Source organism: Vidua chalybeata, chromosome 8 (genome assembly GCF_026979565.1).
Source record: "Vidua chalybeata isolate OUT-0048 chromosome 8, bVidCha1 merged haplotype, whole genome shotgun sequence".
NCBI classification, from domain to species: Eukaryota; Metazoa; Chordata; class Aves; order Passeriformes; family Viduidae; genus Vidua; species Vidua chalybeata.
Genome location: NC_071537.1, coordinates 32,435,722 through 32,451,314, shown reverse-complemented (window position 1 = coordinate 32,451,314; position 15,593 = coordinate 32,435,722). Strand labels below are relative to the sequence as shown.

At 44.4% G+C, this 15,593-nt stretch overlaps 1 protein-coding gene across 1 annotated transcript in view; it reads right to left on the bottom strand.

Annotated features, from left to right (window-relative positions):
• The window catches only part of PTEN (phosphatase and tensin homolog), a 49,149-nt gene that overhangs the window by 27,285 nt on the left and 6,271 nt on the right, over positions 1 to 15,593 (bottom strand). Inside the window, exons 2-3 of the mRNA XM_053948757.1 lie at positions 5,524 to 5,608; positions 1,177 to 1,221 (exon numbers count right to left, since the gene is read on the bottom strand). Coding sequence (XP_053804732.1) covers positions 1,177 to 1,221; positions 5,524 to 5,608 — 130 coding nt within the window. The remainder of the gene's footprint in view (positions 1 to 1,176; positions 1,222 to 5,523; positions 5,609 to 15,593) is intronic.

The window sequence follows — 15,593 nt, the reverse complement described above, 5'->3', positions numbered from 1 at the left end:
AGAAGATTCCAAAGGCAGAGAGCCAGGAGTTACCTCCTCTGCCTGCCCCTCCATGCCAAGGAGCCATGAGCTCTTCTGGGAAGCACTGGCCTTTCCAGCCAGAAATTTTATCCAGATATTAAAAGGGTGACACTCTGGAGAGCTCCTAAGCTGGAAAATCTAATTTTGCTACTGAACTCTATGAAAGATGAGCAATGTCTCTCTTTTTATGTATCTTTTTCTGCCCCATAACAACTTCAACGACCACTGGATGGTTTCTCAGCTTCTACTGTCACTTCTCTCCAATATCAGAGAAAATTGGTGCACAATCCTTTAGCTAACCTAGAGGCAGATTTAAATCCTTATTTTTGAAGATTTGTTTTAGTGACTGACAGATCACAATGTCAAGCATTGCCTGGATTTCAGTACTACAGTACATTTTCTATTAATTGTAGCTATTTAAAAAAATATTCATTAAAAAAATAATAAAGCTGTAACAGTTCAGAGAATCAACCTTCAACTTGGATTTTTAGGAAAAAAATGAGGGGTAGGAAAACCACAACTCTTTGACATCACTAAGTCATTTATACAAATTAAATTAGACTAAGCTAACGAATAAATTAGATGAAGGAACAGCAACAAAAACAAACAAACAAACAAAAAAATAAAACCAAAACCAGAAAACTCCTGTAACAGTTACAGCTTTCTGCAGAATTAAATTGTCAGAGAAGTCAGAAACCACCACCAATTGCTCCAACAGCTTTTTCAAAGTAATAAACAGGGACACACAAGAAGAAGGAGGAAGCAAACAGAGCTTTGGTACCAATGAAGTTTGATTTAAAAAAATAAGAGAAAAAAAACAGGAAAATATTCATTTGGCAATTGGACATTAATACATGAACAGAAAGCCTGCTGTGAATTACTTTTCACTTTTTAATCACATGGCCCAAGCTCCAGATGGGCTGGATGCCAAGTCATTTAAAAGCGTTCAAGTAACATGAATACACACCAGCATTTCATTTAACCTCACTCAGCTCCACTAAATGAAGTACCAGTGCTCTCAATCAGGCTTAATTGTTTTAAGAAATGTGCACAACATCTCCAGCTCTGCTTCAGGACAGCAACAAGCCACTTGCACTGCTCAGCTATTTTTGGAAGTCATTATTTTGGAGAATGTATCTTTAAGAGCATACTTACAGATTGTATATCTTGTAATGGTTTTTATGCTTTGAATCCAAAAACCTTCAAAAGAAAAAAAAAAAAGTATGCATGAATATACATTGAATAATATTGACCTTAATTTGCAGCATCCTTAAAGCAGCACCCAGCATGTGCAGTTCTGCATTCCCAGTCCCAGCCCTGCAGTGCCCCAAAAATCAAGGAGGCAAACCTCACTCCTCCAAATAATCCAAGAGCATGGATAACACCACTAATGTAACTAAGGGAAGCAAGGTCTGACCTTAAACTGAAATATTTACTGGACATGGACTGATTTCCTGATTCCTAGAACACCTGCAGGTCACTGTAAGAAGCTGAGGAAGGCTTGCTTATTTTCAAGCAGAAAGCATTGATCACACCAGGTATCTGGAAAACACTTCCTATTTAATCACCAATGCCAAATATTTTGCCACAAGGAAGAAAAACAGGTAAAGTAACTCTTGTGTTCCAGTTCCAGCCAGAATCATTCACTTTAACCGCAGGTTTTTATTATTTGCCACTGAAGTCCGTTCCCAGAGATATTCTAGGTTTTGGAAGGAGGACCACTACACTTTTTCACACTCATTTCATTTCCATGCTCACTTTGGAACACAAACTTCCCATACAAGCCTCGACGAGCCAAACTGCAAGCATGATTCATCAGAACTGCTGTGATTATATATGATGTGTCACCTGGCAATGTGCAAGAAGAAATAACATGCAAATGTTTACACTTAACATCATCAACAGTGTGTATCTGCACATCAGCCAGAAGGAATTTAATTAGCCATGACAGAACATGCTGTTCAAATTGAAAAGAAACACTAGCTGCTAAAATCCTGGAAAGCTCAAGCAAAAACAAGCTCTGATTATCAGTCATAATATTCCAGAAGAACCTAGAACAGCTCTGTGGTTAAAGGCCTGCACTAAAATGGGAACAGATGTGAGTGCTCCTTGTGAGTGTGAAACTCAAGTGCAGCAGGAAAAAAATTCCCTGACTGCCACTGGTGCCCCTGTTGGCAGGCTTGGAGAGCCTCAGGAAGATGGTGGACATGGGGATTTGTTTCAGGAGATGTTCCTGTTTGTTAACACACATCAGAGAGTGAGGAGAGCTGGCTCTGCTCTTCCAGGAACATCCACACTGTGGAGTAAAAGCTTCCAGGCAAGGATGTTTTTAAGGACAAAATTCCATCCAAAACCTCTCCAGGTGTCAGTCACAGGAGACAGCCAGCAGTGCAGGTTGTACTTCCACCCAGCATTAGCCATTTGTCAGGGTACCAGCTATTCAGAAGAAGCCCACTGCTGGATCCTGACTCAATACCAGCTGCTCAGGAGCTCGAGCACCTTGGATTTCTGCAAAAAAAAGCACTTGGAAAGAAACTCCCCAATAAAAAGATGACCGGAGCAGATGAGGACTGCAACACACAGAATGCTGCATGATCACGTTTTATTCTTGTTTAAAAAGAGAAGGCAACAAATGTAATAACACTTGAGCATTCAATTCCCTGCAGCCAATTAATTTACATCTCTGCTTATCTTAATTTGGCTGATGATGCTTTTAGGTGATCACTGCTCCTTTTGATCAGTGTTTATGGACAGCTTAATAATTACATAGGCATTCCAGTACTAAAATCTAATTTACACATATCTACCTACTCAACCACTAAAATATATTTTCCTTCATCCACAAGCTACTGAAATCAAGGCTGTGAATGGATAGAGGGCCTTCAAAGACTCCTGCCTATCAATATTTATTTACATTTTTCCCATGTTAGATTAGATACTGGGAAGAAATTCTTGGCTGTGAGGGTGGGCAGGCCCTGGCACAGGGTGCCCAGAGCAGCTGTGGCTGCCCCTGGATCCCTGGCAGTGCCCAAGGCCAGGTTGGATGGGGCTTGGACAGCCTGGGATAGGGGAAAGTGTCCCTGCTCACGGCAGGGCTGGAAGGAAATGAGCTTTAAATACCTTCCAACCTAAACCTTTCTGTGATTTATCCAAAGTCCAGCCTTTGCCTCTAGCCCACAAATTTCAAAGGTGGAGTTTCAAAGATGGAATATCCAGGGACTGAATGGTGCACCTTGATGAAAAGGTGCCTCTGACTGCTGGGAAAGAAAACTGGCTGGAGAGGTAGAGTTTGTGGCTTGGGAGGGATCTTAGAGCCCACCCAGTGCCACCCCTGCCATGGGCACTGCCAGGGCTCCAGGGGCAGCCTCAGCTTCTCCAAGCAATGCTTTCCTGTGTGAACTGGAGAACACAACCTCACCCTCTGTTAACAATCCAGGCACACACAGACACACCCCAGGAGTGTCTTCTGCCTGCTGCACTGACCCTCACTGATCTGCCCAGCAGAGAATGCAGGCACTGCACTTCCCCCAGCCAGCTCAGCTCCAGGCTCTGACACTCTCAGTGCTATTTGGGGATGGTGATTTTCGTCATGAGAGTGGAACATGCAAAACCAACCCCCTGGAGCCCAGCTGAGTGCAGCTGTGCAGGGAGCCAGGGCCTCGAGAGCACTGACTGTCAGGTGAGGCTGATGAGTCCTCCCACAGCGGGGAATGCAGGAGCTCAGCTCACTTCTGTCCCAACCTGGATGCAATCCCCATGGAAATTCCTGCAGCTCTAGTTCTGCCTGCCAACAACTGTAGAATCATGGAATCTCAGAACAATTTGGGTGGGAAAAGACCTTAAAGTCCATCCAGTGCCACCCCTGCCTGGCTCCAGCCCCAATAGCAACTCAGTGGCCTCCTCTGGACTTGCTCCAAGAGTTCCACATCCTTCTTATGTTGGAGGCACCAGAATCCCAGGTGGGGGTCTCACCTGAGCCCAGGGGCAGAGGGGCAGGATCCCCCCCTCCCCTGCTGCCCACGCTGGGGCTCAGCCCAGGGCACAGGGGGGGGGTTCTGGGTCCCAGCTCTCACCCCCAGCACCCTTCTCCAGGGCTGCTCCAGCTGCTCATCCCCTGGATTGATCTGGGAGCTGCCCTGAGCCAGCTGTAGAACCTGCACTTCACTTTGCTGGACTCCGTGAGGTTGGTGCAGGCTCAGCCTCCAGCCTGTCCAGGTGCCTCTGGATCCATCCCTTCCCTCCAGCGTGTGAGGGACACCCACAGCTCTGTGTCACCACTGGGCGTGCTGAGGGTGCCTCAGTCCCACTGCCAGTGTCACCCACAGAGCTGCTGAGCAGCACCAGCCCCTCAGAGACCCCCATTGTCTCCTGGTCTCCACAGGGACCAGGAGCTGCTGCCCACACCACTTTGCCTGCAGCCATGCAGCCAGTCCTGCATGCAGTGAGTGCCCACCCATCAAATCCACGTCTCTCCAGCTCAGACAGGAGGATGCCATGTGGGAACACTGCACGTTTATGAGACACTGACACCCTCTGTGGCACCTCCCAGTTGGGAGAAGCACGTCCTTGCCCAGACACACCCAACACCTTCCCTGAAAACCTTCCTGCATGATCCCTCACCCCCAAAGGCAGCCTCTCACAGAGTACTGAGCTCATGACTTCAAACGATCTCTAAAGCACCATGGCTTCACAAAAATCACAACTTTGAATCCTAAAACCACAACGTTTTGGCAGTTCCTACCAAGTGTTTAGTTTTTAATGCGACTTCTCAAACTCTCCAGGTAGGGTTTTAACTAAATGAGTTACTACATGAGCTCCTACAACACACCCCACCTCTTCCTCAATTGCAGCCAGCAGTTCAGAGTAATGACTTTATCTGAAGTTAAAAATGACAACCTATAGGGGCTTTTTTACCAGAAGTAAGAGATTTTAGGTCATCTTTCTCCTTGTCCATAATTATTCAACACAAGCAAATGTAAAAGCCTTTATTTAAAGTAATTTATTTTTACATTTACTATTTGAAACACGTGTTTCAAATTTATTATTTGAAACAAATGTTTACTACATTTACTATTTGAAATCAAAATTTACTAATGAAGCACTTCATTTATCAACTGAAGAAAGGATAAGGGCAATCTTACCCTGAAATACCATCAGTTACCTGAGGAAACTCTTGACACTGAAGAGAGCCATTGGATTGGTGTCTTTCTATAAGTAAATAACCTCTTTTTATTCCAACACAAGCTCCTGAAGTAAAATTTTCCCCACTAAAAAAGCAGATTATATACATCTGAGATTAACCCAGAACAGCAGCCTGGCCATTTTTTGTCATTTCCAGCATTTTCCAGGATAGTTATTAAGGCAACATCTACAAGATGCAAAAAAAAATCTCAGCATTTCTACAAGTCAGAACACACAGCCTTTCCTCAGCAGGACATAAATGAGTGTAGAAAAGATTATTCAAAGTTTTATAAGTGAAGGAAAAGAAAAATAAAGCCTTACCTTACTACATCATCAATGTTGTTCCGGTACACTCCTTCAAGCCTCTCCGCAGGAAAGCCCATAGCAATTATGTTTGGATAAATATCTGAATATGCAAGTTATGGAAATATTTATAAAGCATGTGAAATGTCTACAAAAGCATTAAATGGATATTAATCAAATGTTTAACTCTACCCAAATCAGAGCAACAACTCAACAGACTGCATGCAATATGTGGGAATGTGCAGATCTGAAAAGGATTATATACCTTGCTTATTAAAAAAAAACCCTTAACAATTACCCACTTCTGAACAAATATTCTTATTTCTTATTCTAAACTACCTGCAATTCACTTGCCAAAAGCAACCCAGGATAAAAGAATTTAAGAAAAGTACATCTTAGCCAAACAAATCAATGTTAAGGGAAAAGGGCAAATAAGAAAATTTTAAGATTACATTTAGAGTTGATGTAGTAAAGAACTGACAACTGCTAGAAAATTACTGGTATTTATTTTCCCTGTGGTGAAATGATATATGGATTTTTTTTTTTTAAACAGAGTTCCAGAAAAGAAAGTCCTCCCAAGTTTAAAGCATTATTAGAAATGATAATGCAGTGAAAAAGCTCAGCTGAAGAGTGAACCAGAAATGAAAGGAGCAGCTCAAAACAACCCATACCCTGCCACATTAACATACTCCTCCTCAAACTAATTTTAGCAGGAGCAAGAACAAAGCATGATATGTTTGAAGTTGGCCCTGCTTTAAAAAGGGGGGCTGGAGGAGGTGATTTCCAGAGGGCCCTCTCAACCTAAATTCTCCCACCCCTTTAAGACTCATTTTTATTTTCATGGTCAAAATATACCAAATCTCCAAAGAATAATCACATCAGAATGGGAGATACTGCAATGGCTTCCAAGATACTAAAATTCCAGCTACTTGTGCACAAAAAAAAAGCCTGAAGTAGGACACTAACTACTCTACTCCACCCTTGCAAAATTCCCACAAGTCCTCAAGAGCAGAGCAGCACAGACCAAGTTGTGCATTGACACCATTAACTGCAAGGCTTCAGAAAAACATTAGGAACTGAATACACGGAAATAATGTTTTGTACTCTTGAAAAAAAAAAATTAGCATTTACAGTGTTGTGATCCATGTATTAATAGACATTGGTCTGCTTGGGCCATTCAAGAGATCATTTGTACAGACAAAGAGAAAAATATGAAAAAGCTTTGGAGTAAGCCAAATAAATATTTGTGGCTGCTTTAAATACAGACACTGAAACAGGTTTGTGTCTGGTTTCCAGTTTATTCTGTACTTGCCCAAACACTAAAAAAAAACACATATTGGGAAAAAAATCCAACCAAACATTAAAGTGCTTAACTTATAGAGCTTGGGATAACCTCAAATCACAGACTTTGAATTTCCCTCTGATCTATTTTACTCAGCAAACAGTTCACACCTCTTTAATTAACAAAAGGTGTGACATAATTAGCAATGTCTTCACTGTTTTATCAGTTATTCCCTGCCAAGGAAGAAGAAACTGGTTCTATATTATATTAACTGTGAATTACCAGGCTAATACACCCCCCATCACTCCCTCCTCCTTCCCAATTTCAGCCTGATTCCTCCCTGCTCCCAGTTCCAGCATTTATCCTCCAAAGCCCATCCTTGTGCATCCTGCTTTGAGCAGCAGGGCTACACAAACCATAAACTACCACAGCAAAATAATCCAGTATATCAATCTGCTTTCCATAGCACTTCTCGTGGAAGACAAGCCCTCATGCTGGCAACAGGGGGAACACAATTTCATTCTGACACATCAAAACAAAACTCAGTTTCAGCTGCAGCATCACCCATGGGACAGATGCCCAAACTTCACCCAACTGTGAGTGACTTGCTCCCACTTCTATTTGCAATCATGAGCTTTCCTACATTTCTTCAGGCACTGCAGCCTGTAGTTGATGTTCAGATGCTTCTCCTCTCCGAGGGGCTGAGACAGGAGATACTTTCCAGGATTCCCAGCTGGTGCAAGATGGGAGAGAGGCAGGCACACCCCCCAAGCCAAAGGAACAGAACATCTTAACAGCACCGTTCCCAGACTGCTCACACACTGCTCCAAACACCAAAGCCTCCAAACACGCAGGCACAGGCAGATAAAAAGTTCCAAAATAACCGGGGCGCTCCCAGGCTGCTGGAAGCACAATTCCTGCTCGGCTCCCAGCTCCCCCTGCTCCTCTCCCTCACTCAAGGGCACAGCTCCCAGCCATTCCTGCTCCCAAACTGCTGCATGGCTGCCCCAAAGCATCCAGCAGGCTGGGAAAGCCCTCTAGGATCAGCAGTGCAGCCTCGGAGTGACCACCACCTTGGCAACCAGGAATCACTGGGAACTCTTAAGCTGATCCTGGCAGTGTCCCAGGCCAGGCTGGACAGGGCTTGGAGCAGCCTGGGATAGTCGAAGGTGTCCCTGCCCGTGGCACTGGGTGGCACTTTAAGGTCCCTTAAACCATGAGCTTTAAGGTGCCTTAAACCATTCCATGATTCTGTGACCATTACAATTATTTTTCCATTTTAAACCAAAAGTGGGAATTGCAAAAGGTGTTGCCCAATATGCCAGTAAGGAAAGACAATGAAAAAATACTTCAAATAGGGTGGGGGGAGGGAAATATTAATCTATTTACTGAGGCCACCTCGACATGAGGAAGAGCAACTTCCCTGGAGGGTAACAGAGCACTGCCCAGGGTGTTGAGTTTCTCTCTCTCTCTCTGGAGACGTTCCAAGCCCACCTGAAGTGCTCCTGTGTCAGCTGCTCCAGGTGACCCTGCCTGGAGAGGGAGTTGGACTGGATGATCTCCAGAGGTCCCTTCCAACCCCAACTATTCTGTGAGCCTGTGATGCTGATTCACTAAAAGTGTTTTCTGTGATCTGGAGCTTTGCAACGTGACAACACAAAGACCCAACTCAACTGTTGCTCAAAATTAAATATCCAACAGGGAGCCTCATGGGGAGGAAGGGCTGTTTTTAGAAAAACACGATAATTTCTTTAAACAGGCAAGCCAATGTCTCCCCCACCTAAATATAATCGTCCCGAAGCACCTCAGTGATTATCTCAAAGCATTAGACTGGAATGCAGTTCACAGCCGCTGCTGACTCACCCCGGTGTCTGCACAGGGCTGGTGCCAAAGGACACGGCCCCAGCGACGCCCTTCCAGGCACCAGGCTCCCTCTGCTCCCAAGGAAAGCTGGAGCAGCAATCACAAACCCATTCTTGCTGCTGACAATGAGAATTTTGGGTCTTTTCAATACATGCTGACATAAATACTCCTGACACCACGGTGAAGAGATGCAGAACCATCAAATATCCCGAGCTGGCAGGGAGCCACAGGGATCATCCAGCCCAACCCTGACCCTGCACACACACCCCAATAATCCCACCCTGTGCATCCCTGAGAGCATAGTTCAAGTGCTCCTGGAGCTTTGGCAGCCTTGATGTGCTGCTCTGAAACTCCTGTGGTGGTTCAAACAATTAGATAATGCCTTTGCTTTAGGGAGCACTAAGATGGAAGAACAGAATGGAAGTGGTGCTGCTGTTTGCACAGGTGAATTAAATCTCTGAGCAGAAACTGAAGTTTCATCACTTAAATGGAAAAGCTGTCATAAAGCCAACTTCTTCCACCCAAGATACCCCAAGATCTGCAGCAAGTGGGGGGTATGGTTGTTCCTGCATCTCTCCCAGCCTGTTTTTATCTCTATGCTGGGGAATGAAACTCCTCTTCAGGGACAGGGACAGCCCCTGATCACTGCAAGGACCAGTTCAGGAGCAACCATCCACTGCGCATCACCTTCAGCAGGCTCTGCTCTCACCAGCCAAGCACAACAGCTCACAGACACCCCTTTTCACACCTCACTTCATTTAACATCGACTTCCAAAGCTCAAATTAAGATATTCACTACCAAGATGAGATTTCTTACACAGGAGCTTGGGAAGCTGGGCTCCCATTCAAAGGAAGAACTCTGAGTCATCATGAAATTGGTAACCATACTGCTAATTTTAGAAATCTGGGAGAACTGATCACTTAAAACGTGCAACAAGCTCATTATCAATTCCAAGCTTTTTTTTTTTTTAAGACAAGAAAACAAAAATGGAAAAAGTCTCAGTCATTTACTGAGGCTGTTCAACACATGCAAAAACAAAGTCAACCAAAGTGGTGTAACTACCAAAATTTCATAGGATCATAAGATATGCTGAGTTGGAAGGAGCCCACAAGGATCCACAAGCATTTGAAATGGACTTTCTTAAAAACATAAAATAAACCCCACCACATTTTGCCAAAGTAGCTCTTTTCTAAGATACTCATTCCCAAAAATGGTTCTAACAGTTTTTAAAGTACTCATTCCTTTCTCAGTCTTGTAAACATGGAAGCTGAGATTTTAGTTAGTGCTGATAATAAAAAAAAAAAAAAAAAAAAATATTACCATGGACAAGCCCATGATCACAGAACCACAAATATCCTAAGCTGGAAGAGATCCCCAAGGATCATCCAGTCCAGCTCCTGTTCCTGCACAGACCCCCAACAATCCCACCCTGGGCACCCCTGGAGAGGTGTCCCAACCCTCCTGGAGCTCTGGCAGCCTCAGGGCTGTGCCCATTCCCTGGGGAGCCTGGGCAGTGCCAGCACCCTCTGGGGGAAGAACCTTTCCCTGAAATCCAACCTAAACCTCCCCTGGCCCAGCTCCAGCTGTTCCCTGGGTCCTGTCCCTGTCCCAGAGAGCAGAGTTTGGCTGCAGCCCCTGGTGAGGTGTGACCTGAGTATCCTCCAGCTGAACAAACCCAGTGCCCCCAGCTGCTCCTCATGCAGCCCCCCCAGACCCTTCCCCATTCCTGTGTCCTTCCTTTGGTCACTCTCTGGCAGCTTTTCTGTACACCTTTTCTGTACTCTGGTGCCCCATGACAGACAAGGCAGAGCACCAGAACATCCTCCTCTCAAGTTCTTATCACCAACTACACAAGTGCACTTCCAAAGGAGCCAAGACAACACTGTGCTGTGCCCAAGGAACCTTAAAATCACAACACCCAATTATCTGCTAAATCACCCAATGCCACAACAATGCTTTGTCAATATTTGACACCAGACCAATGCAAATAATCCATGTGCCACTGCAGAAATGCCTTTGCTCTAATGCTGCTCACAGGCTGAACAAAACACTCTCCTTAAAGCCTGAAATCATTCCCACACTGCTGAAGATGACAGTCTTTCCAGTTGCTATGAGAAAAATCCTGGATCATTATGCAAATCAGCTGTTATAATCACTTTCAAAAATAGCTGTCTATATATTCACATTATGCCAAGACCAAATTAAAGAATATGCAGTGTACACTTGCAATTTTTTACATACATAGATATATAAAAGTAAATTACTCATGTTGGTCCTGTAACTGATTTTGCTCACAAATTCAGACTTTTTCCTAATAATGGAAGGTGGCCAAAAAAGCATAGCAAAACATTTACCAATTTTTAATTCTTAAACAGTCACAAGGAAGCTGCAAAAACCAACAGCTGCAGCTTTTCCTGCAATGATCAACATTGTCAGTTAGTAACTGTAGCATCATTAGAATGTCTGAGTGATTTTATGAAGTTCTCTGTTTCCAAGTATTTTACCCCTGATCCTCACTCCACTCTTAAGGTGGCTATAACAGGAAAACAAAGAGCAAATGACCCTATCTCCTATTTCATAGGCAGGCCAGAGCATGAAGTGCTTCAGAATTTACACACAGCTTTTTAAACCCAACACTGAGAGAGGTTTTGCATCAAAACACAAATGAAAAAGAACTTAAAAACTCGTAGCCCTTTGCAAATTTACAAATATTTATTATTTACAAGGGCTGGAACAAAAGGAGAAGGGGGCCTGGAACAAAAGGAGACGGCTTCCCACTGACAGAAGGTTTATATTGGATATTGGGAAGCAATCCTTCCCTGGGAGGGTGGGGAGGCCCTGGCAGAGGCTGCCCAGAGAAGCTGTGGCTGCCCCTGGATCCCTGGCATGTCCAAGGTCAGGATGGACAGGGCTTGGAGAGACCTGGCATCATGGAAGGTCTCCCAGCCCATGGCAGGGGGTAGGACTGGATGAGCTTTCAGGTTCCTTCCAGCCCAAACCATTTTGGGATTCTGTGAATCAAAGGCTTCAGGAAGACCTAGCAAGCATTAGATTTCATCTTTCTTTAGAAAGGAAATTTCCAAGCAGCTGAGTATTACTGAAGCTGTGAATGATGGGGCTGTTCAAGTTGTGCTCTGGAGCTAAAAATCCTACTGCACATCCTGAACTTGACACCTGCAAATCAAACAACCGTCCATTTCTCCCAACCCTCAGCTTCCAGCTCCCAAATTGGAATTTGATTTAACAAAGAACAGCCTTAAATCGAGGAACCTACAGCCTGAAAAAAAGCTTCACAATCGCCAGGAATGCTAATTCTCCCTTCCAGTTCAGGCTAGGGGAGGTTTGGCCTTGCTTTAATCTGCTCCCCACCAGCCCACTCCTCATTTGCTGCCAGCTCTGCTCCACATCACCCTCAGCCTCCTGCTTGTGAGAGGATGCGGCCACCAGTGCGGGGTGGCCAAGCTGTCACTGCCAAGTCCCATTTGACAGCAAAGCCCAGGAGCAGAGGCACAGTGTGGCTCTGAAGTGTCCCCAAGTTGCTTTGTTGTCTGAATTAGGCTGCAGGTTTCACAACTCCGGCTGCAGGAGCCGTGTGAGATGGTCTGGCAGCGCAGCTGGGCCGCAACGATCGCCTGGTGACCTCCAGCCCTTTAACTCCAGCTTAAGCAAGTCCACAGGGCAACAGCAAGGGAGAAAAAAAAAAATCAGCACTGTTCTAAGTGTTCAACAGCTTGACAGCCTGGAGCTACGGGGGGAGTGTTACAAGAAGTGTCCACACTCCATCCTCAAACAGATTTAAGAGCCCTGACAAATGGCCAAGCTCTTATTAGTGCCATTTGCTTGACAGCATCCCAACAGCAAAAAAGAAAATGACATGGGAAAATATACCCACACAAATCTAGAAGACTTTCCTGACATACATGCTGTTTGAGTTGTACCCACAAGTGCCTCCTTTATTTAACAGGCAGCATTTCTATTAGCCAGCATGAATTACAAAATAAGTTTAGTATTTTTTTATGAGCCTGGATCATCAGGAAGCATAGAGGAAATGAACAGGAAGAAAGTTCTTCAGAGCAAAGGAGGATTCCTTGTAGCCAGCCAGCTGCACTTGTCAACTCTACCATCTGTGCCTTAAACAACAAGCAAAGGGACCAACTCAGATGTGGCTGAAACATTTTATCATTTAGAAGAAATGCATTTAACCCCTTGATGCTCCATACTCCAACAAGGACTCTTTTTCCCCCCCAGTTTTTTAGTTTTTTTAAGCTTTCAGCCTGCAATTTAAATGCAACAACCTAGATAAGGAATAACTGCAACTCCTTCATATCCAGGAGGCAAAGCTGTCCACATGAGGTCATGGGGCTGACTACAGGTCTGGAGGGGAACTCAAATTCCCACAGCATAAAGAAATAAATCAGAAGGTGCCTCAGGAGGCTATGCCAGGTTGTCTACATCCACAACTCACTACTGGACCTGCTCATTATATTGCATTTGGGAGTCATCCCAGAGCAAGAGTCTCTCCCTTCATCTGTGAGGTGTAGCAAACGTGTCCAGGAACTCTCAGCCACATGGAGGCTTTGCTGAAGAGCTAACAGGGTCACATTAAGACTGGGGGGGGGGGGGGGGAGGAACCCACAGACCTCACAGCATAAATAGAAAAAATGGTAACAAAGGCATGAAAGATTATGGCTGCTCTAGAGAACAGCTTCTACTGACAAAGGCTGGGAAAAAGACACCTGAAACTTCCATTTCAAAATGGTCTGGAATCATAAATAAAGTTACAAAAGCATGCAGAGAGTAAAGGAAGCATGAGCTCTTATGTAGAGCTGCAAGAAATGTTTGGACAATGCTCTTAGGCACAGGGTGGGATTGTTGGGGTGTCCTGTGCAAGGCCAAGAGCTGGACTTTGATGATCCTTCCAACCCATGAAACCCCTCTAAAATAGCTGACCATATTAAAGACACAGAAAAGCTGCCCCTCCCAGTCAGAAAGAGATAAGAGCAAACAGGAACATAAGAAATGATTCATCACACTCCATGTTATTGATACAAAGTTTGACAGAACTCTTCAGCTGTGAAGGCAGAGACTGGGCCTCAACTCCAAATCCAGACCTACAATCCCAAAAGATTTCCAGAGGGAAACATGGAGAGGTCCAGTAAAGAAAGTTCTTTTGTTTCTGCCGACATTTTGGAAAGGCCACGTACCATCTTTCCATAGCCAGCCTGGCACCCCAACAAGCTGCAACAACACATGGTGGCCCAGGGATGATGGTGCAGAATCCCAGGATGACTGAGGTTGGAAAATCCTCTGGGATCATCAAATCCAACCTGTGACTGGTTCCTCACCCTGTCACCCAAACCAGAGCATTGGGTGCCACATCCAGGTGCGCACACGAGGCAAGACAGGGACTGAGCAGATCCTCTCCAGAGGAACCAATGCTGTGAGCAGCTGAACTACCACATCTCCATTTGAGCTTTTAAGTGCCAAACTGACCTGTTTTAACCATCAACCCAACTCAGTATGAGCTCTTTCAAGCAGAGCTATGAGATGTCACCGTGTGCTCCCAGCACACCACCCCACTTTGCAGGATCTCCCTGAACCACCACTGTGTACTTAAGCATGTCCTAACCTCAAACACCCCCAGAAAAACACAGGAATTTTATTCAGTAACGAGAAGCCAGCACAGAAGAGTCACTACTTTGATATTTACTGACAGGAAGTGAAAAATGGCTCAGACTCAACTTTTTGCAAGCCTGAAAGAACATCCAAAAACTTTCAGAGACAAAGGAATTTAAAATAGCTATGGAGCTGGAGGACAAATACAGCACACTAAAAAGCTTCCTAGAACAGAAACTACAAAAAGTAGGGTTTGTATGGATTTATCAAACCTCAGTCTGTGGGAGGTGGATCAAGAGAAGATGAAAGGTGAATGGCAAAACAAGACACAAGGCCATTCTAATAAACCATTACTCAAACAATAAGCCCCAAGTAGATAATTTTATCCAAACGAGATCTGGTGTTTCCCTCCTCTAAATGTTAGCATAAAAAAGGACATTACTTCTCTAGCTCACCCACACAAGAAATGAAAGAACAGAAAATACACAACTCTTCGGCAGTTGTAGTCCTATATATACCCAGGCAATGCAATGAATTAAGCAGAGGCCTCTAAGAAAATTAATCATGCAATTAAAAGCTATTATACTACAGTTCCACAAAGGCAGAATTAAGTTTATAAAGACGTTTCTTAAGCACTTCAGTACAAAAAACTGGATATTAAGCAGTTTTTCTGCACTGCTGCACGCTGGGGCTGTGGAGCTGGGAGTTCATCTTTAAAGGGAACAATGCCAGCTTTTGCAATAGTCATCATCCCAAACACAGAGCAGTTGAGTTTAATTTTTTTAGCTGCACAGTCAATTACCATTTGAATCACAGAGCCACCACTTGAGCTACATTGCCTAAGAATCGTTATTAAGATAACCTAGATTTATGCAGCATGATACAGGGCCTAATTGCACAATTATTTACTTCCATTCTACAAAAATGCCTTTTTTTTTTTCCCAGGGCCTCACAGGCAAGACAGAAAACGAGGCAGATGACGACAGGAGCAAAGAGGATGCTGGCTTGAATTAGAAACTGGAACAAGGATTTGTTTACATCTGAAATATCAACCTGGGCCTAAGACACATCCAAAAACTAACAGAACCCAAAGGAGAGTCAAGCACCCACAAATAATCCATGTTTCTGGTGACATCCTGCTCTACAGGGCCACACATTTACATATAAATTCCCTTCTTACAGCCCAAAAATCACCATTCCAGTAACTCACAGGAAAGCAGAAACTTGCACAGCTTTAATCCCAAAAAACCTTCACCCAAGTGCCAAATCAAAGGAGCCCACACCTCCCCTAGGATTTAAGATGAGGCACAGGGCATATCCAGGAAT